At 35.3% G+C, this 24,082-nt stretch overlaps 1 protein-coding gene across 1 annotated transcript in view; it reads right to left on the bottom strand.

Annotated features, from left to right (window-relative positions):
- Positions 1 to 562: 562 nt before the first annotated feature.
- The window catches only part of commd10 (COMM domain containing 10), a 75,446-nt gene continuing 51,926 nt past the window's right edge, over positions 563 to 24,082 (bottom strand). The window contains exons 6-7 of the mRNA XM_088910627.1: positions 2,984 to 3,043; positions 563 to 2,878 (exon numbers count right to left, since the gene is read on the bottom strand). Coding sequence (XP_088766753.1) covers positions 2,840 to 2,878; positions 2,984 to 3,043 — 99 coding nt within the window. The 3' untranslated portion in view covers positions 563 to 2,839. The remainder of the gene's footprint in view (positions 2,879 to 2,983; positions 3,044 to 24,082) is intronic.

The following is a 24,082-nucleotide window of genomic DNA, read 5'->3' as shown; positions in this document are numbered from 1 at the left end:
GCTGGGATGAATATCTTATGTAATGAATCCTTCAGTATATACTGCATACTTCAAAATCATATTGCTAGAAAAAGGGCAAAACACTAGAAGTCAGTTCTTGCTTTATGCTGCAGATGCATTCCTAAAAAAATGCTGTGTAAGAAAATTGCAATAAAAACGCATGGAAATAAGGGGCATGCATTGTGGGTCCCTTCCTAGACTTAAACTCAATTACAGGAATTAATTAATGTAAAATGCTTATGTAGTTGTAATTAGAGTCATTTTTAAACTCAATGATTACTCATGTTTCTCAGATTTGTGTAAAAATTGAAGGGAAGACTGTTGTTAGTGGAGGGTAGTGAGCAGTGTGGAAAATGCAAGAGTCATGAGCTTATAGACCATCTGGACTGTGCAACTATCTGAGGTCCTTTCACTCTCAGTAAGCTTTTTAAATACCATTTATTTTAAAGTCTTGTAAGCAACACATTTTTTTCTTTTTTATAGTTTCAGACAAAAATAGTAGACTTTTTTATTTTTTTTATCTTTATTGAGAGTGTTAAGGATGACAGTTTTGTTTCTGACGTTTTATTAAATGACTTTAATCACATTTCAGGTCACAAATTGTCGGTGTGAATTTTCAAAGATTTATCACTCAGGAATGTACATTGTTTTAGAATTTAATTGATTTTATTTTAGATTTTATACAGCATAAATTGACTAAGACAAAAAAAAGCCTTATGAAAAGTCTTATGAAGCATGAGACAATGGGAGAAAAACTGGCTGGGTGAAGACCGGTAACGACTGCCCAGGTACAGTACGTGTCACCTTAACAACACTTTTCATACCAGCGTGTACAGTAGTAAATGGGTATATGTAGTCATATACCATCTAAAAAACACTACAGCAAGGTCATTGTCACAGGCCTCACCCAAGAGCTTTAAAGTGAGAACATGTCCATCCTAAATTAAGAAGTGCAATATAAACTTGAACAATGTCAACCAAAAATTCACAAATGAAGATCACATAAACTGAGAACTACACTGATTTTCAATTCACAAACTTATTTTTAAACTACAGTATATGTCTAAAATAATCGCATTTGCAAAAAGGAAACTAAGCACCTACAACAACATTGTACACTTACATCAAATTGCAACTCGCTGAAAGTTTTTTTTACCTAACCATAATCATCATTCAGATTTACTTAGAATACGTGACAATCCAGTGGTTTTTGTTTTCATTTAAGTTTAAAAAGTGCTTAATGCAACATCACTGATTTGTTTATGTACATTGCTTTTGTTTTATTGGTATTGTTTTTCCTCAGAGACGCAGCTTTTTGAAAATCCTCCACACTTCTGTAGATCTAATTATTTTTTTCACAAACCGAGATGTTGCTTTCTCATATAAAAATAATGTTTCCTTGGCCTCCTTTAATTCAGTGACAGATCAGTCTCAGTGTTATTTCTGTCTGTGTTACTGGTGCTCCATGGGAAGCAAACAGCATAACGTCTTCTTATCTACAAACTACCATCTGTTATGCATAGCGCCTAACAGAATACTTTCTTCATGTTATGACTTCTGAGTTTTTTTCATATAAAGTCATGTATAGCCAGGCACAGTAATTATAAGATATAGTCACTGACATGCACATTATATTCACGCTTTCATATTAGTACTTAACACCTCATTGCCGTCACCAAGTTCTACATTTAGCATTGAGTAATTTGTAGAAAAAACAAAATTACATGAAAAACAAATAGATTAAAATTATTTTAATGTATACTGCAGTGAGACAAAATATTGCTGGGCGCCTGGTTCCTTAAATAACCACATCAGTCTCAGTAACTTTCCTAACTGATTTTAAATCAAGCACTTATTAAATGTGAACTAGTCTCTGGTTTCAAGTGTACATTGCTGCAGTCAGGTCCTGAATTATTAGGAGTCTCTCCTGTCTCAAGATACACAGCACTTCAAACAAAATAACATTTCTCACCTCAACCACATAAGAATGTACCAAGAATTGGTTTACAATGCCAATTTATTACAGATGTAGCAGATTTAAAAACTAAAATATACTGTTACTTGGGATTCTGAATTTCTGCCATGGTTCTTCTTATATGGGTGATTAACATCCAATTTAGAGAACTATATACACTAAGCAGTCAAATAATGAGAGAAAAATTAGATGTTTTTACTTCTACTCGTTTAAGCCTTTGAATACACACGATAAATAATTTGTTGAAATGCATTTTGGCTCGATTTAACAAACTGCAAAGAATAGTCTTGGGTATGAACTAATGTCAAGACAAATACTGTACAAATACCATGCACCTTTCAAAACCTGGCTGGCATCCAGCAAAGCATTACTGAACTTCTTTACAGCTCTTATAGTAATGTACATGGACAAAAAAATCCATATCAAATGCAGTAGCCTACAGTGAAAGTCTAGGTTTGTGATGTAGTGAAAAATGGCACTGTGCTGGTTAGTTTTCTACAGTTTAAATAAAAAAAAATGATTGATTGTACTTTGTTTTTCTTCTTAATTGAATATGAAAAAAGCAATTCATAACATACTGTAGTAAGCATAAAATATAAACAAAAATAATCCAGTAAATAAAACTCATTCAGCTAATTTTAAAAAATGGAACAGCTGTGCCCCTTGAACTAAATGAAATTATGAAAAATAGACTTTAGTGTAAGAAGGAGGGAAACATTCAATCTCTTATTCTGGAAAAAAACTGCTTTGCTTTAATTAGTTTTGAAAAAGGTTAAACTCCATGTGTATATTATTCCAAGTGCACTGTCATCCATTAATAACATCAGACACAGGAATGACGGGAGGAGATCAAATTCAATGGCATCATGTGAGGGAGTCCAGCTGTGCTTGAATGGTCTCTAGCTGTGAGATAAAAAATAACAATATATTATATTAAACAATATAGACAGAGAGGTAGATTTAAAAAAAATAAAAATAAATAAAATAAAAATTAAAAACTTCACTAACCTTATCGTAAAATTCAAGAAGTTCCTTGTGGTTGAATTCCAAAAACACTTTCTGAGTGTTCTGTCAGGAAAGAAAGTGCAGCATCAGCACAACAGTCCACCAAACATATTACAGATTCTCTCTTTTTATACACTATGTACTAGCATTTTGTGACATTTTGGACTATACAGAAATGGAATGTAAATTCTCAGTGGTATAAAAATGCTAAGAAGGTGTTCCTGGAAAGACACATAGGAATTTATCATCAAAATGATGAATGGGAACTTTTCATCCTGTCAGAAACCACTTTAAAATAACTTTCGACATCCATAGTAGAAGTCAATGTTGCTGTGTTTTCTGTTTTGTATTCTGTATTTTTTCTTCACTTTTGTCAAATGACTGGTACATATGCTTGGTACATATGCTCTCTAAATGTAAGAGACAAAACATCAGCATATAAGAACATAACAAGGGTTACAAACAGGCCATTTGATCCTTCTAGCTTGTTTGGTTACTACCAGTTAAGTGATCTGAGGATCTCATCCAGTCACTTCTTGAAAGAAGCCAGGGTGTCAGATTCCACAACACGCTGGCTAGCTTGTTCTCCCACAACCCTTTGTGCAAAACATCCCGTCTGATCTGAGTTCTTAATGCACTTCTCCATAGTGTCATCTGGTTTTTGTCATTGCTGACTGTGAAGAAGTCAAAGCCTTTGAGGATCTGGAATACTATAATCAAGTCACCTCATAGTCTTCTCTAGTAGCTTAGAGGCATGCCTGGGAATGTATCTGGTCTATTCTCTTTGAAGCAGAAATATCTTTTCACATACCCATTATAAATTTTAACGTAACACCCCTTGACTTCCATTCTTCAATTTTAATCATATATCCTAAGATTCTGTTTGCCCTTCTCCTGCTTTCTCATTTTGCCTAGAGGGCAAAATAATTGAGCAATTTTCAAAATTACCTTCTAAGATCTAAGTGATTCCTATCTTATGTACACAGTTTATGGTTATACTAAAATGCATGGAAAACACTACACTCATCTAGATGAAAAGTAATCTGCCACGTTTTTGCCTAGTATTGAACTTTGCTTTTGGAAAAATTTGGAATCTCCCAACATTTCCTGGAATGAACAAAGTCTGTCTACTTGGTTTAATAGCTACAGCACCTGCAATGCACAGGGCGAGAGAGGACCAGAAGACGTGCTCCTCTGATGCTCGCACCTGTCAGAGTCTTCTGTCACTTGACACAGTGCCTTACAGGGGAGTTAATGCCAGAGATTAGATGATGTTGACGTCACTCTCGGCCGCTGGCAGGACACAGGAGTCTCTGTTATCCTGAAAGCCGGGAGAAGCCTGGCTGTATAAAGCCCACCTGGCACTTCGCCGTGGTGCCCTGCTGCCTGGGGAATCACACTGACACTTATCTAATGCGGCAGCCCAGGCCTGAAGCAGAGATGCCCAGACTACAGTCTATCAGCACAGTGTATAGTGATCAGCCTTCACTCCTCCCTTACTGCAACTCACTCAGCAACTGCACGGGCTGGTAAAAACTAATAATACAAAATTATAATAATAATAATTGCTTACACTTATATAGCGCTTTTCTGGACACTCCACTCAAAGCGCTTTACAGGTAATGGGGACTCCTCTCCACCACCACCACCAATGTGCAGCATCCACCTGGATGATGCTATCAGTGGGGAGGAGAGCAGAGTAATGAAGCCAATTCATAGAAAATTAACGGGTTTCTGTTAAGGATACCAAAGATTAAGTCATTGAACATACTTAAGTACTGTGTTTTGTTTTTCATTTAATTTAGCTGCTTCATATAGTATACAGCTCAGGTCAGGGCTGTCTGATCTGGTCCTGGAGGCCTAGAGTGGCTATGAGTTTTCATTCTAACTCAGCTCTTAAACCAGCTGGTCACAGGCTAACTAGATCACCTTCCCTCTGTTCGTTAGGTGCTGCTGCTTTAACAAGACGTAGAAAACCTAGGTTATCCAGCATAGCCATAGAAATCTCTTTTTGAGGCAAGTGAATTTCCTTCGGAAACTCCTTCCTAATAGAAGGATTAGTTCTTGAAAACAGTAAAAACTGAGTTATGGCTTAATATGTACTCTTATGTACTATTATCCCAAAATAAAGGACAACAAATGCTTAAAAAATCTAGTAAAACCAATGAAAGAATAGTACTAGCACATCAAATCAATTTATCTAGTGTTCACAGAATATAATTTTGTAATTTAGTTTAGCGGTCACTTTCACAGTTGTTTTACAAATCAGGTTCATGCACATTTGTAATCCCAAGTACCGACCAAGAAAAATCTAAAAATTCCCAATTTCACATCATATTGTAGGTTTAAATTATTTTTAAAATTTGTCATTTTGAGGGTGAAAATATGAACTTGCAGCATTGTGTCCAAAAACATTTTTTAAATAAAGTATGCCTTTTTAAGAGCAATGGCAGAAATTAACAATGCAAATTGGTTTTAGAATGCTCAATCTCAGTGGGGACCTAGGCAAGCCTAATTGCTGTTTCAATTTGTGAGGAATTAGGGTCTTTAATCAGAAATTAGGACCTAAAAGGACATAAATAAAATAGTCCAGAGCATTCCATTCTTAAAATACTTTGCATTAAATAAGGTTCATGCTATTATAATTTGTTCCTAGCACTACTATAGAAATACAACAGCTTCTAATAAAGATGTAAAGTTAATTCAGAAAAACTGACATATGTTTTGATTAACTAAAATTTACAATAAAGAACTTAAAAATCCAATTTGTCAAGATAAAGACTAAATGAGAATATTCCATTATGTCAGCAGGAAGGCTTAAAAAGAATGAGAAAAACCTTTTATAAACAGATGAAAAAATAACACGACAGCACTAACATTTGTGGGGTGAACATAATGGTTTTACTGCAGTCTACCAAAGAATTTAAAGATTAGAGGCAAGGAAAACATAAGTAATGTGATATATATATGACTTTCCAATGTATTGTAAAGCACTATGATGCTGTACACTGGTGAATAACAGTGTACATAACCTATGACACAATGTCTTGTAACCTGACACTCTGAACAGCAATCTAGTTTACAGAAAAATTATGACTTTTAAATTAAATATCACAGGCATTAATGCCTATATATCAGAAGACTTTTTTTTCAACTTTGTGGTTTTTCCTACTTCTTGATGGGAATTCTATGACATATAAAAAAAACACTTTGCCTGAATTGTTATTGTGTGGCAATATTTACAGCTTGTTTCATTTAAAAATACTCATCACAACACTTTGTGGAAATTTGTTGGGAACAACAACCTCATTACTGATTTAAAGCAGCTGGACATTGTGCTATTGTGTCTTGTGTCATTTACGGTAAAAGAAACCCATATACAGTATAGTCTATATAGGAAATAGATACAGTGCATACCTCTTGTTCTACGAATGCGTCATTAAAGAAAATAATGGATTGTTAGTGAATAAAAGTTTTAGCTAAATGGCAAACAGTGCAAATAAAAAAGAGGCAGCTATAAAATGAGTTTTCAGATCAGTTTTTATGGATGATTAATGGGTGGACTGGCAATTCAATTTTCGTGGTCTGTGACTAAATAATTAATGCTCTGATTGGATTCCTATATAAAAAAACAGATGTTTGTTTAAACTCTTTCTCTACATCATTACTACAACTGTACTGAAACTTTTCACTTTACTATCATGCAAAGTATGAACAGTTATAAACAGTTCAGAAGCTCAAATTATACACTCAGGCAAAACTGTTTTTCCTATTTAAGTGGAAGCTCTGTAGTGTTATTTTGATCTTTTTCAACCAACTTCTTTCATTACGCTTTATACTGTTACAAAAAAGGACTTGACAGCGTGACTTTTTTTCTTTATAATAAGATAAATGTTAAAGCTATTGCGAATCGTGAAAGGTAGAAATGATAAAATACCAGCATTAGGCACATGATACTTAGTGATCTCAAAATGTGCCATTTCTGATCTCCTTAAAAAAGGCAGTTTATGCAGTAATGCTTTCATTCTTAGAAAAAATACATTTAAACAATGTAATTTAACTTATTGAAAATAACTTTATTAATACTACAATGTTTCACTTTTGAAAATAAAGTTAAGATGACAGAACTCTTTTTTGACCCAATCTCATTAAGCCAAATAGACCATTAGTTCATTAGTCATTTTCGGTGGAACTATGAACATTATTTTCTGTTAATGTAATGTACTAAATGATGCAAAATGATGAAGTTCCTAGTTTAAGTACTTTAATGAAGTTAGGACAAAACATTTCTGCAGGATCCACGCACTGTCACTGTCAAAACAGTCTAGGTCATGTGTGGATAGGTACCAACTTTACAAAACTGCCAGCAGAATTGGCACTGAATTTCAGTTCAGTTGGCAGTCCAGGCTACAACCGCAGGAGAATATGAATCAGAGAACAACACTCAAGAGAGCTGCCTCTTGTTGGGGATGGTGGAATTTAGATCTATGTGCTCATTTACTAGTGCATGAGAGGCACTAAAAACTGTCACCAGTTCATTTGAAAAGCTTTAAGAAGTGAAAAGGGCATTTTTTTTCTTCAATTCTTCTGTACTAGGTTTCAAAATTAAATTTTTCAGCCAGTGGCAGGGGAAATGATTGAAACCAGAAATAGCACGTATTCCTCAGAAAGCAGTAATTAAATAATATAACGTAGCTGAGCAGCTTAGAACTATAAATGTTAGTTAGTGCATAAAATGGCCTAATTTAAAAAAAACATGGGGTACAGTATGTTCCCAATTTATCTCACAATATAAGGCCTCTCTGAAATGCTTCAGGATAATAGTACTCCTGCTCACCAAACCTCATATATTTAACTGTTAGATTTGCTCCTGCCATAAAACATAATGTAAAACATCTGATTAGCAGATAAACATGAAAAACATTACATGTATATGAAATTATTAGAAACTTGGGATATGATCTCATCACATAATCTCTTTCATATGAAATGAAACACTCTAGGGTAGTTGCAGGTCAGCTAGGCATTTTTATTATTTTTAAATTACTTTTAATTCAAGAGAGAAATGTAGTGTTGTTAATTTCCATCATAAACATTGCATTGTGCTGATGCAGTGCTTTCTTTGCTAAAAAAACTATACACAATGACTTTACAGATTACCTGACTGTTACAGGTTTTCAGCAATTATACACACATGGTTTAAATTAGGAAAAGGATGTTCTGTAGTTGTGGATCTTGTAAACTGGAAAACAATATATGCATACTGTATGTGAAATGCATTCAAAGAAAGGTAATTAATGTTCTCCCATTTTTCTTTGTGAGTAGAAGACAGTTCTGCATAGCTGATTCTCTATTTCAACCAGCATTTGATTAAAAACTCTAAATCTACTTAGCTGTCTCCTCCTACCTTCCTTCAGTCACTTCTCTCTCCTACATTGTTCCTTCTTTTCCAGTAGATTTTCTGTACCCCCTGTTCACTCTCTGACTTTCCAAATCCATTCATTCTCCACGCTTGCTCCTCAGTAGTGGAATGAACTATGAATAGTAATCAGAATTGCTCTCTCCCTGAACACCCTTTCAGTGCACCAGACTCATGTGTTTAGATGAGTAACCTAAACCCTGAACTCTAGGCCCTCTGTCATAGTCTGCGTAGTCGTGCGTCTTTGACTTTTGGACTGGCAGTATGTTTGCTACTTGCTCCTACTCACTGTGTCTGTCTGAATACTCTTTGGGAGATTACTGTTGAGTTTTCCTGGTACAACTTCACTGTTGCTTGTACTGGCCTTATTTTACTAGTTTATATACATAATATACAGAACTATTATTTAATATTTCATACAGTGTATTGTATGAGAACATGTAAATTCCACATGCATGTTGTAAACTGACTTAGATAAAGGCGCCTATAAATAATAAGAAAAAGAGGAGAAAGACAAAGACAAAGAAGATGTCTTCAATCTATTTCCTCCTTCGATTAGGTGCGATTTCTCACAGAGAAGTGAGATGTGAGAGGAAACCTAGATCTAGAACAGTCACTATTTCATGCCAGCCAAGGCAGAGACTGCTGTAACAACGTACCTCTCACTAAAGGCTGCCAAAAAGGCCTCGAAAAATTGTAAATAGGCTCACTGGGTGCTTATTAGTTGATTAATGATATGATTGGTTCAGTACTGGAGGGCACACTCTCACATATGGTTTATTTAGTGGTTAGGGATTAGCGGCCATCATGGGGATGCCACTTTGGAGTTATTTTATTGTAAATCTTTACAAACTCTGCAATAAAGCTCTCTTAATGACTATGGCCATTGTGAGTTTATTTGGTGCATAACCAAGGGTGGGGCCAATCACAATCACATTAAATAGTCATAATAGTTGGAGAATAACCACCAAAATGAATATCTATTTTCCATCTCTCTCTGTCTATTTGTATTGCATCTAGTAGTACATTTCTATACCATCTGCTGCTTATGAGGTATCAAAACAAATACAAATTTATAACAGGGAACTTTATGCAAAATTATAGCATTAATGTTACGCATACAGTGTTACTCTTGTTCACACCTCTTTTAGTGGTATTTTCAAACACTCAGTTTGTCTTACCAGATGTTTAGCCGAGTGCACCAAATCCCAACCAGTGTTCTTATACAGGCAGTAAAATAGCTGCCCGTCCAACCATGAAATGTGAAGTTGAATGTAAGATTAAAATGCAATCAAATGAAAAGTCCTGAATATGATTTGGCTAGTAAATCTGGTCTCCCCAGTTAATGAGTGTTTTGGCGTTTTCTTTCGTCCCAAGTCACTTAATGAACTCATGTTCCGTATCTCAACACCACAGGGCTCCCTGATGTTATTGCTATAATACACAGACCCCCAGGGTAAAGTCTAATCCAGTCAAGTGTTTATTATTATTTTATTGTCATAAAATTCAGCTCTTGCTTTTGGTTTATCTGTCAGCCAAAGCAAAATACATGACATTATGTAACACAATATACTTTATTTTAAAAAATGTGAGTGCAGTTCTATCATCATAGACCAAAACTGACAAGCACAAGGAAATATGTGGTAAAGATACTTTTATGTGACTGTTAGTTATTAAAAGAGTTCATTGTGGCATAGCACATGACAAATTACTTGCAGATATGACTGTGTTGACAAGTATTTTCTCTTTTTTTCAATTATGACATCATAATTCATACTTAATATGACTGTAATGCATTACCCAGTAGTACCAACTGTCCTTATACATAGCTTATGTTATTCAGAAAAGACCACCTGGATGGGAAACAATGGACGTCCATCTTAGGCCTGTTCTATTTAAATATAACAATCAGGCTTTATAAGCATCTCAGCACCATGCCTTTCTTTCTGTCTCAATCTTTTCTCTCTCTATTCACACGTCACTGCCATTCAAGTGTCAAGTTTAAATATCTGTGCCATATTTACCCTGACCCCACCAAGGACCTGCATTCTGCAGCTTGATGCCTCCATGCGTAGAGTCTTAGCCAGCTAGCTAATGAAAGAAAGGCCAGGATGGTAACAGAGGAAAACTGTGAGACAAAAGATACAGGCATGTTGGGAGGAAGATTTATTCTTCCCAGCAACACAAAAAACAATCACGTTAACTGGCTAAATAGCTGAAACAATCATCAACAAAACACTAGATTGGCTGAATAAAAGCTAGAATAGAGGCAGCGTGGTGATTCAGAAAATAATAAGTGATGGGTGGTCTTGGAAACTAGCTAAAGGGGTTTTAGAATTACGAGTTTTATTTAAAATTGAGTCTGTTTTGGCTCAAGAGTGCTGAAAATCAACAACTCAATTTCCTGGTTACATAAAAAAAGATAACTACAAGGTACAAGTTTAATAATAATACAGGGGGTTTGGAAAATCTAAAATATACATTACTAATAAAAGCAGGCTTTTCTAGACATTGGTTAATTAATGTTTAACTTAAAGCTTCTCTACTGCAACCCTGTTTTCAAAAATGGAAGTAGGAGGAGAAAAAAGCATCACATGATATCCTATAATAACTGAAAAAAGAAACATCACAGAAGAGAATAATATTTTAAATGCAATTATAGCTTATGACTGGGAAAGGATTATCTTAGACACATAAATAATTTACCAATTATACAAGTAGCTCAAAGCCATGTCTTGTTTAGCGTTCTCTAGTTTCCATGGTGACCACCCAATTCAGGATATGCACAGCATTTGCACTTTGTGAGAATCCAATCCAAAAATTGCATTATAATAATTTGTAAAACAATGTGTCAAGTCTCCTCAACACTTAAGTACTCAATAAAATCCTTGTAACCAATAAACAAATTCTGGTTAACATAAACCAGACTCGAGTGCTTTCATCTTGCAAGATGAGCTGCTGCCAGTCTAGGGAGCCTGGCATGTCAGATTAAATGAATGTCACAGTCCTGCAGTATAATGTTCAGTTTGGTTGCTTTTCCTTTCAGATTAATATGTTAAAAGACATTAGCCAAAGGTAGTTCACTGGCTTAAGACTATAATTAATCTTATAATAACCATATTTTGTACCATAAAAACAGAAAATAGACTGATCCTTTCCAGAGCTTTAGAAAGACTGCTTTTTAAAGGCCCTGGGGAAGCTCTGAGAACAGTTTTCCCTGTTCTCCGGATAAAAAACAACACATAAACACTCCATCAAAAAAAAAACTACTTTAAAATAGCAAACACATCAAGTAAAAGGCAATACCCATCCTAAGGCCTTTTTAGTCATAGTGCAGAACAAGCTCTAGGCAAAAAAAACTGTTAGGATTAAAAATGATTTGAAAACAAATCCTCAGCCAATAAGCCTGTGCCAGAGGCTAATGTGTCAGTTTGTAGGTGGGATGTTGTCTTATTGAAACAACTATAGGCATTTTAATTAACCCACTTAGTGTAGAATTGTAATGTCCAATGATTTTATAACAGAGCAGCTGCCTCTCAAAAAGCCATTAAGAGCTTTAATATCAAATTTGGAACATAAGACCCCCTTAAGAAACGTGACAAAGATCCCTAGCCTTCACAATAATGTCCCAACAAAGTCTGAATGAATAGAACAAAATGTCTGTGAAACCAATACATGAAATAAAGTGACATAAACTACTAAATAGATATATTTAAATTTATCAATAACATGAAGGTGGTTCTCTTCTTTCCTATCTCATATAATGGCCTCAGACGGCTGATAATGCTGTTTCAAGGGCTTGTTGCAGCAGGTCACGGCATGAAAACCCTATGGTTTCTTTTCTTTTTCATCTGCATTTGAACAACCACAAATACATACAGGTATTACAAGCGTCTCGTGGAAGCATGCATCTATCACAGCCTCGGTATCTTGGCTGCTTCACCTCATTCACTCATTCCCCAGATAATAACTGAAATCCAATTAGGGAATATGAGGGTAGCAAAGTAGAGCACAGCATATGACGTCAGCTCGTCTACTGGACTTCAATCCCACATCAAAGGAAACCTTAAATAAATAAACCTTAAAGCCAAGCACAATGTGATCATAGTAGCAAGGACTCTACGACAGTAAAGCCAGCCATCAGAGAAAACCATCACTCTTATTAGTGGCACTACTTTTAGACACATAATCGTCAATGGAAAACTGTGTGCCTTAAATAAAAAACACTCATAAACAAACCCACTAGGAATCGAATAAACACCATTAATATTGAAGGAAGGATGAACAAAGCATTCTCTGTAATTTAAGCGCAAGCAATCTAATTAAAACAGAAAACAATGAATGTGTACCTTGTAATCTGAGGAAACACCACACCAAAGGGAAGGTTTAGTTTCACACGAACAGCCTCCCCTTTCTCCATCCTTGGCTACAAAAACCCATATCTTCAGTTGTGGCTTCAGCAACATAAAGAAGCCACTCTACTCAGCAGACAACATGCATCCCACACATTTGACTCCTAACCAACACAATCTGTTTTAGTTTATACCAACAAAACACTGAATGTATTTCAAAAAGTTAATGCAAGCCTGAAGCCCTGAAGGAATTTGTCTGGTCACTCTGTCCTCAATTTCAACAAAGAAATACTTTGCGTACACTGCTTTCTATTGTAACATGGAGCGTCCCGCACTGCTTCAATCCTTCACCCCTGGAGGGTATTGTCTCACTGTATTCAATTCATCATTCACGGCAGCATATAGCCATGTGCAACAAAAAGAGACAAAGAGCTTAATTGTCATGTCCTATACTGTAAACTCAAAAACACATCAAGAACAGGCAGAACGTGAGAGATCTCACTGTGAGCACGTTCAGCATAGCTTGACAGATTCTGCTGCCCTTCTTCCAGTATGACATTTCTGTAAGTACATTAGGATATGGCACTCAGCAATTCTTACATATGCAAACAGTAAGTCAAAATGCTTGATTTAAAGCCTCATGAAAAATAATGAAGTAACAACTTTTGAGTACTGTATAGTTTGGGATAATATGATATAAAAATGAATAACTGTTTTCTAAAGATTACAAAATCTACATATTCCTTAGAAACACTGCCTACAGATACCCAGATGAACTACTGCAAGAAAACTTTAGTTTATAATAGATAAAGAAACCACATACGTCACGTCTATCAAAAATAACTACAAGATTTTTCTTGAATATTTGTTTTCATTATACTTCCACAACACTAGGGGGCGGTGCGGTGGCTCTGTGGCTAAAGATCTGTGCCTGTGGCTGGAAGGTTTCCGGTTCGGCAGAGGAGTCCTACTGTGTTGGGCCCCTGAGCAAGGCCCTTAACCCCAACTGCTCCAGGGGCCCTGTATAAATGGCTGACCCTTCGCTCTGACCCCAAGCTTCTCTCCCTGTCTATGTGTCTCATGGAGAGCAAGTTGGAGTATGTGAAAAGACAAATTCCTAATACAAGAAACTGTCTATGGCCAATAAAGTTATCTTATCTTCCAGTATCTCTATTAATGAGCGGACAAAAGCCAGAACTGTAACTTTTAATCTAAATGAACATATTCTCATAAAATATTCATGCATACTATCAGTTTGCTCTGGTGGAACAATGACCATGTTTACATGTAAAAATGATGAAAAATCAGATTGATTTTACCATAAAGTTCTAGCACCTATCAGACATTAAGAGTTTAAATGATGTTATCTCAGAGATAGCAATGTCCCATCAAAATGCAAATTATCCCATCAATAAATTAAACTGTTGAAGGGGAGATGCTATAGAACTCCAGAACAGCAATGCATATCAACTGCTCAGTTAGCAACCACTTTTAGCAGAGGATTTGTGCTACAAGAGTGCAGAAGAGGGAAAAAAAACAGACCTAATTTTACCACACAATAGCAATTAATGAAAATGCTATCAGAATTTAAAAAACAAAACAAATAATGCAATATAACAAAGCAACATACAAGCAGGGACAATTTAATGTGACTAATAAATAAGATCATGGTCAAAATAATACTATCTGAGAAAGAAACAGAAAGACCCAATTGAATAGTGTGCTGTTTCTACGCTATGATTGTGTTGTTTCTGTCTGACTGGACAAAAATGCTTTTTTGCAGAAAATTTCACAATATGCAGACAAAAATAATGTCAGAAATCACAAACAGGTTTCTTGATCAAATGTTAAAAAATTTCACCTGGCAGTGGATTACACTATACGATTGGTTTCTAAAACAGCAGAATTGTTTATTTACTGTTATTACTTCCATATCTAGAGCTACTGTATTTTACAGACACCTCTAGCATCAATTCCTATGTAGCTCTTCATGCCCTACAGAAAGGGAGAAGATTAGAAAGTTGTCCCTAAGCAGTGGCAATAACAAAGCCAATCAGAATGTTAGGATATATAGTTAAAAGCATAGCATTGAAACCAAGGGATGTTATGTTACAATTATAATAAACACTAACAAGGGCTCATTTAAGAATATTGTGTGCAATTTTGCTCACCATGTTTACAAAAAAGCCATTGCTGCTCTGGAATCAGTCCAGACAAGAGAGATTAGATACATTTCCAGGCTTAAAGGAACAGGCCTACTCTGACAGGCGAAAAGAAATGAAGCCTTTTAGTTTTGAAAAAAGAAAACTATGGGGGAACCTGATTCAAGTATTCGAAATCCTCAAAGGGACTGATGAAGTCAAACACATTGGATTACTTCAGAACTGACAATGAAACATTAACCAGAGGATACAAATGGGAAAGTGTATGTGCCTCTAGATTTGAGATCAGGAGGCCCTTATTTTTTTTTACAGACAGGGCTGTGGGAGTCTGGACTCGGCCATTTTGACGATGCCATTACATTGTTTCTTTCAAGAGGTGTCTGGGTGAGATCCTCCTATCACTTAGCTACTAAAAACGAAATGAGTTGATTTAAAATATCATTTAAATAACACTTTTCATTCCAGATTTACTTAGGTAAAAGGTGAAAGATCATAGGCACCAACTGTGAGGTGCTTTCTAATTGCAGATTCAAGGTTTCTACAATTCACAGTCTCCTTTATATCCTGTATATGCAAGACAAGATGAGTAAGGAGCAGTTCTGTTATTCCAAATGTGCCATTTTTATTCTGCAAGGAGCAGAAATATGTATGAAAAACTACATTTCTTTTTTATTGTGTTATTGAAGTTCGTCGTAATTGGGAATAATATTGCCAGGTAATACATATGCTGTATATTCCAAGCAAATATTGAATCATACATTTCAGAAAGAAGCTTAAAATGAATACATTCGAAACAATCTCCAGCTATTTTTACATTGTCAATAACAGAAAGTGGTAAAAACCTAAAAGTAAAAAAACTCTCAGTAAACAGTCCTTTCTATATCACCCTCAAACTTCTCATTCAGGTTAATAATTACTTTTGAGTTGTTAAAAGGCTAAAACTAATATGAACTGATGTCAGGTGTGTGGTTCTAATTTACCAAATAACAAAGCAATGCTCACCTAAACACTGCACAAAAGATGCAGTCATTTGGTCCATCTGGCTCAAATAGAGGTTCACCATATACAGTAACAGCAAAAAAAAATATTTCAATTTCAGCAGAAAAACAAACGCCAACTCCATTTTTATAGTTCTCAAGACGTGAGAATAAATGTGTTTTCACTAAAGCGTCAAAAGCTCAGATTATTTTTATCATAGCTGAGCATGTCACTTCTACCCCTAACAAGACTTAATCTGCATTCATAATACAAAAACACAAATTTTAACATAAAAAGTGAACTTTGATGGATAATTCAGTCTTTTGTTATCTGACCTTAAAACTACATTTATGACACCTAACAGGCTAAAACACAAACAGTTCATAAGTCATTTATAGGTATCTGGCAGTATAAATCGAACTACTGTATACTGTATATTTTGGTCATGTAAATACATACTACACAATCAATACTTATTCCTATAAAGGTCTGGCACATACAGTATTCATTAGGATATTGAATGTAGAGTTCTATCAGAAAATATACATGTATTTCCCCCAAGATGTATCCATCCATGGTTAATCAGCCATAAATGTTTATTTAGAGGGACCATAATGGCCACAGAGACTGGATAGATCCTTCAATTCAATTATTAATAAAGACAAAGCAAAACAGTGACACACATTACTGTTTGTTGATACTCTCTGGTTTACAGGGATGTTTGTTGGTGTTCCCCAAAGTGCTGGAAAACCATCAGAAAAATATTATGTTCTCAGCCATGGCATAGGCCTTGAATGCTTTTAAATCTAGCCTGAAACCTGACTTATTCAGAGAAGATTTGTTTCGTGTTTGAGTTGAGTTCATATTTTCAGCTTTGTAATTTTTAATTTTCCTTTACTGTGATGTGAATTATTTGTCTGGTGAAGGGATTTGAAATGACTGCTTTTACAGGCGCAGTGTAAAACCAAGTTTATTATATCATTATTGCAAGTTGACAAAACTTGGTGGAGGAGTATAATATAAGTCAAATAATAATGGTAGAGGCATGTTTAACCATTTTAGTTAAATCAAGAACACATTTAGAGAAATACTAGAATGTGGTACTTCTACTTTTTTTTACTAAACTTTCTTTAAGCCTACATTTTCTGTAAACTGCTATAACTTCCTGCTCATGGATTCAGCTCAAATTAATAAGTGGGTTCTCCTGCAGTAAGAACCACTTCAAGCACATTTGAAAGAAGGCTGACTCAATTTTAATGGGGCATGCTTGCTGGTTCTCTACTAGAGATCTGCTTTTTATTTCATTAGAAAGTATCTTTTGTGTTTGCCATGTGTTGTGGCTTCTTTAAAGTGTGAGCCCTTTCTTGTGGTTCAAAGCCGGTGATGTCTTAAAGGACAATTTGCACGACAGACAGGAGAGCATGTCTGTAACTCAAAACTCCTAAGCTTATTCTGTGTTTTGTTTTCTTTTTAGAATTCAAGGATACATCATGAAGTTTATCCTCAATATCCTTGTCTCTTATTACTATCGAAACATGACACTTAAAACATTGATGAGAGACACTGACTGACTTCTCAGTGGCACAATGTTTAGAAAAAAGAGGCATATAATTTAAACTGAAATAACAGGTTTGAGCATGTGCATGTGGAGTTATACTTGAATAAATGACATTACAGCACAAACACATACAATTGGTGAAAAAGGTTACAGATGTCAGATGTCTCTTAAGAAGTGAGTGAATCCACAGGATCCTTCAGATGTATTTTTTGTATTGCAAATTATTTATCGTAATTTGTAACAGTGCAAAATATGCATTACATGTACATTCAGGAGCCGAAACAAATGCAATTAACCCCCCCAAAATAATGACAATGATTTTCATTTTCCTATTAATCAAAACAATATTAAGGGCTTGGAATCCTTTGCAGAGCACCAGCAGTTTATTTCACTTCAACTGGACTAATTGTGGGAAATAAAACTCCTGCACATCTGCAATGCCCTTCCACTGCTATATAATCCTGAAGACCTGTTTAGTGAGCTCAGTAAGCAAAATACAGACTATTTTAGGTCTGAAATGGAATCCAATCCATAAAATTCTGCATTTCAAGTATAAAAATATACTGATGTAGAATGAAAACAACTTTTTAGTGGTAACATTATACAATATGTATAATGATAAACAATAAATCCTCTGGTTAACTGTGGTGCTGTTTTGTGGTTTTCCTGGGAAGCTCACTCAGTATAAAGCAGGTTGGTGTGTCTACTGTATGTTGTCTATTTTGAGCAGAGTACAATTGGGCAATTAGGTTGTAGGTAAAGTATATAATGTAATGGTTTTCGCTCCAAGAAGAAGGCAGTACATGATATTATTTGAGTAATAGTGATCGACTGATAGCAGCTGGCATGAATGAATGATCAGCTCTGCTTCAGCAATCACCAAACCTGACCAAATAAAACCACAAATAACCTTTATATGAGCAGGTCACACCCAGGAAAGCAGAATTTATCCATCTCTGGCTGAGACTGTCACATTAGTTATCTGCATATTTTTTTTTTACTTTAGCAGTAACAGCAGCAGGAACACCAGGAAAATCCACTCTGTATAATAGGCAGACTAACTGTGTCATCCAATCAGCATGGAAATCAGATATGAATACTGTATGGACTGTCCTATTTGTCACACAAAAACACAAGGAATTCACATTCATACACGAACATTATATTAGACATACAAATAGACATCTACAACACAGACTGTAAATTATTACAAAATAATCCTTAAATCTGAAAATTATAACTGTATAGCAGCAAGATAAAAAATCTGGAATATTTATAAATAATGGCAAAAATATTAAAATTCCTGTTGTATTGATCAAGCAAACATTTGATATATGTATAGTCATATGAGTTGATACCTAATATAACACAAGAACACCTCTGATATCCAGGAAGGCTAGGAGCACAATATCAATGCCATCAGCAAAATATATCTCCATTAGCAAAGCTGCTAGCTTGCAGCCTCAGAAAAGCAGGGATAGAACACACCTCCACAATTTTGAGAGGTTTATATGATCCATGTACCAACGATATCAATAATGGCTGAATGCTGTGAGAGGTCACACCAGTTATTAAAACATTGAAATACAGCAACAAATCACATTTTAAAAAACCTTTGCTTTGCAGGACTTAATAAGGACATTATAAAATGAAGGAACAAGAGAGAGGTGTTAATTTTATGGATGGAGCGGTGGATCTGTGCCTGTGGCTGGAAGGTTGCCGGTTCATATCCCGTGGCCGGCAGAGGAATCCTACTCCGTTGGGCCCCTAAGCAAGGCCCTTAACCCCAACTGCTCCAGGGGCATTGTACAATGGCTGACCCTGCGCTCTGACCCCAAGCTTCTCTCCCTGTCTGTGTCTCTTGGAGAGCAAGCTGGGGTATGCGAAAAGACAAATTCCTAATGCAAGAAATTGTATATGACTAATATACAATTGATCTTATTAAGATACAGTTATCTTATGCTAAAAATTGAAAGAAATAAGAAAACAATACATAAGCTGTAAAGATGTGTGGTGATTATGTGTGTAAGTTACTGTATATGTATATGTGCATATTTTGTAACAGTATGTTACAAAAGCAGGAAAGATCTAACCTTTTTTCTAGTTGGCAGTGTTCTGCAGGTATTTTGAACAATCTATAGATAGATCAGAAGATTGATTAAAATTGGTTAAAACAACAAGGTTTAGTGGTACTGAAAGATATAAAATAACTTAGTTTAAAAATGACTACTTTAACAAACACAGTTTACAAAACCGTATCTGCCCAACTTTTGGCACTATTGTGAAAACCTGGATCTCAGCTAGCTATATTAACCTATAGGAAGGTCACTTTTAAGCCTAATGCCAAAAAAGGAAATAATGTATTTTGCAACATCATTAACAAAAAAAAGTGACAAAGAACAGAAAGGCAAGTCAAGAACCACTAGTAACATCTACAAAAAAACAACAAGTCTGCACTGTATTAGTAGATTCTTCTTGATGAACTTTCAGAGAGGGTATCAATTCAGTCTCTTTTTTCTAACTCAGCAACAGCATTACATTCTGACACCCTCTATGTACATTATTCAAACGAACACAGGTTTGCCTCTAGTGAAACTGGAGGCAGCTTTATGGAAACGTGTTTTTTCATCATGTCCCCCACCTTTAAGATTTCCACCACAGTGACAGAATGACAAAGCAGGATGCTGATATTCAACCACTGACTTCAAGACTAGTTTATTTGCTAGTGCTAGTTTATTTGCCAGTTTTTCCATATACTGCGGTGTTAAAAAGGTCAACAAAACAAGGACTTGAAAAGCCAAACTGTTCTTAATTACAGTGTTTGGAATCTATTTTGTTGTTTTTATATACATATGTTTCCTTAAAACAATATTTACAGACTAAATGTTGTAAACCTTGAAAATGTAATTTTGGAATGTTAACAAATTCTGGTTCAACTGACTTGATTAAATAGTGATATTTGAAAAATTTGAAAATTTTTAAATATCTAATAGAAAATTTTCCTAAAGGGGTAATTATGTGCTTTTGTCTCACATTTCCCTGTCAACCCAACATTGTTTGCAAGCATCAATATGGTAAATATATTATTGAATTAAAACATTCCTATTTCAAACATACAAATGTATCCCGTTGATATCAAAGAAAAATTGATTGACAGAAAGACAATGAAAGAATGTAGGATATTGTTTTCTTAAATGTTCATATTCTATTATGTTAAAGGGAAAACATAAGGCTATTTGTGAATGCAGAATGAAAATGTAACCTGGCAATGTGAGGGAAAAAAATTCAGAAAGTGCATCTAAACAAACAAGTAACATGCTAAAAAACTAATTTCTAGCTTCATTCAATTTCATAAAACTTACAAGACAATAAAAAACAAAACAACAGAACAACAAAAAACTACAACAATAATAATGATCTGAAAATCACCCATGTACTGTACAAAGTACAAACAGTAATCTAATACTTATCTTAATACTTATCGTGGTAAAACAAACGTTAGCATTCCAGACCTATCTCAATATACATAAGCCAACTATGACTGTTTCTTAGCTAAGTCACAGAGTTCTGATAATGACTGAGGTATTTATTGATTCTATATTGAATATCAAAAGACATTTATCAGTTATTAGTGCAACATATTCACAAAATTATCAGGAAAATGATAGAATCTTTTTTTGTGGTGTGCCTGAACACTTTCCATTATATCCATTATGCCGATTAATATGTGTCATGAGGAGAGGGTCTACTGTGAACTTCAAGGCTAGAAGCTTATATGGCCACCAGTGGGATCAATACAAGATGTAGATCTGTGACACATACTTTGTACCAGATTTCAGGTGCTGTCTTGGAGAATTGTAGACCTTTCCTCTCACAAAGCCCGCACAGCCAAGTGCCTGTTCTCTGGGCACTGAGCCTTAGCTGCCACATATTGGCACAACCAACACCACAAATGTTCAGTGGGACTCACGTCTAGTGAGTAGGTCATGAACAGTATTAACTGTAATGTTCTCATCTCACAAGGAAGATGCTGTTACACAAGCAGCATCAGGACATGCTTTGTTCTGCTTAGCTGGGTCATGTCAGTATTAGCCTGCAGGAAGTGAAGGTAGGAAGTTGATTAGCGCCATACAGTCAGGTGGCCAAACACTACAAGTTCATTTTCATAGAGACTAGACACTCCTGCCCTGCCCAGCTCTTTTGGACAACCCCACCAGGTGGTCTGCTCTCCACAGAAATGAGCATATTTTGTGTTACATGTGTGCACTACCTTTGATGGCATCCATCAGGGTGGTCTAAACAAAACCTTGATTCATTGCTAAAGAGGGCTTGGCTCCACTAATAGCGATTTTCACCTGGGGCGATGTAATCCAGCTTCCAACATACCAGTGGCACAAAGCAGTTATTCATTTAATAAGTGGGGCATATTGATTCCCTTTCCATGTTTTTCTTTCCTGAATCTCACCTCCTAATCATCAATCAATTCTCTCAGTAATGAGGTGATTTAGTGCATAGTCAACAGTCATTTGAGTGTGAGACGATCAGTGATGAATGACCAATTAATGAAAATCAAGCCGAAAAACAATTAATCCGCATCTCAACTGTTTGCTTTATTTTTTCTAAAAAACTCACATATACACTCATTGAATGACTAGTTACTTTTCATTCTCAGCACAGTTTCCTTATTTTCTGCTAATGATCTAACTAAGCCCCAGGGTCACCACTCCACACCGTGCAGGGAGATCAAAATACTCATCTTGAATATGGTGTTTTAATTACTTTATTTTTATTTAATTATTATTTTGCTGAAGGCTTTTAATCTGCATATACAATGTCTAATAAATGAACTACAAATCAATAATTACACATAGCATCTATAAAAGAATCCTCATAGACTGTAACCTGCTCATGGATTCCTTATGTTTGTGCAGAGTTTACTTTAGAAACAGGGAAAATGACAATGCAAATTGTCTATTAGACAATCTGGTATTCCATTTTCCATGCTGATAATTATCCATTGAGAATTAAGAAAGTATCACTAGAAGCAGCAGGGACTGCTGATGGTAGCCAAACACAAAACAGGAGATCTGCATGGCTTGTGAAGCAAGTTTAAAACAAGCTAAGGTAATTTATCTCGTGTATTGGTATGGATTTTGTAAACATTTAAAGAAATTTTGGCTGAAAATAATCCTAACCATAAAGAAGTATTACTTCATTGCTCAGCCACCTAATTAATTATAAAAATGTAATAAGCAAAACTGTCATTTGAAATGTATTTGTTCATAAATTATCCCCCCCCCCCCCCCCCCCAATATCTCAGATCGAGTCTTTTAACTTGATATCAGGGATTTCTGACACAGACCATGTTGACTGTGGCATCATGTGTCTTTGACTCAAACCGTGGTAACTTACAACAGACTAGAAACATATTGACTCAGGCTCAAAATCTGAGGACTCAGATAGAAGCCAAGTTATTGTGTATACCACTGTTAACATCATTATTTCACCTAGAGTACTATCAAAATTACAATTGTAACAGTGCCTGCAGACACAAACAGCTGAATTAGTGCCCCATTCCTACAGTATATCTAACTTTTCACTTCCTGTGGGCACAGGAGAAGCCAGGAGTGTTTTAAGAAAGACTTTTTTATTTTATTTTACTTTAAACCATGCCAGATTCCATGCCTGGAATCTTCACAAATCCCGAGAAGACAAAAAAAAAAACGGTAATACCTTCATCTCAATGGTATTTTTGTTTCATAGGAGCAATTTTCACCATTTTGACATCACACTTTGGGGTCACTGCATCAATTGTGCAGCGGTAGGATTCATATGAGATGATCTTTAAAAGATAAAAATCTGTATAAAAGCTTCACTGTGTAACCCAGATTCATTTAAAAATGGCTTACGTCAGCATTTCAGACAGTAATAATCAATACTCTTGGCAAGGTTACTACATCTTGTAGGAGAACTGAGGTAATACCGTTAAGAAGAAAAAAATGTCCTTCCTATAGATTCTGCAGCTAAAGCTGAAAAATGGGACACAGTTCAACATAGAGCTTGACTGAAATAATACACTCCTATGAAATACAATAAGAGGAGGGATATCAGTGGTATGCAGGCTTTTCTATTTTGAGTTTGACATACATTGCCTGGCTGTTCTATAGAAAAAAGCAATTCCAGTAATTCTGTTTGTACATTTTCAATGAAATGAAAAACAGGAATTGATTCAAAACATCTCAACTCTTGCAGTGTTTAATTTCTTAGGTTTTCTTACTGTTTATTATAATGATAAAATGAAACAATTTTAAAAAAGTTAACCGTTTGCTAAATCACAAGTAAACGCTATTATTAAAGAAGAAATTAGGTTAAGATTGCATTTGCTTCTTTTGAAGGGGGAATCTTATGCAATGGTCAAATAGCATCAAATTAAACACTCCCAGAAGCACTGCAAAGTCACGACAAAGAAGATACAGACAGGTTTTGAAATCTTTCAAGCAAATGCAATTAGCAGGTTACTCCATACCCAAAGAAGGATCAGCATTTGAAACTATTAACCTCTAATTGATCCCATGTAATCAATGATACTGAGTATGTCACTAAAACGATAAGGATAAAACCTTAGGGACATAC

This window comes from Atractosteus spatula, chromosome 3, assembly GCF_055471065.1.
Source record: "Atractosteus spatula isolate fAtrSpa1 chromosome 3, fAtrSpa1.hap1, whole genome shotgun sequence".
NCBI lineage: Eukaryota > Metazoa > Chordata > Actinopteri > Semionotiformes > Lepisosteidae > Atractosteus > Atractosteus spatula.
The sequence above is the reverse complement of the archived record's forward strand: the minus strand, read 5'-3'. Positions and strand labels throughout refer to the sequence as shown.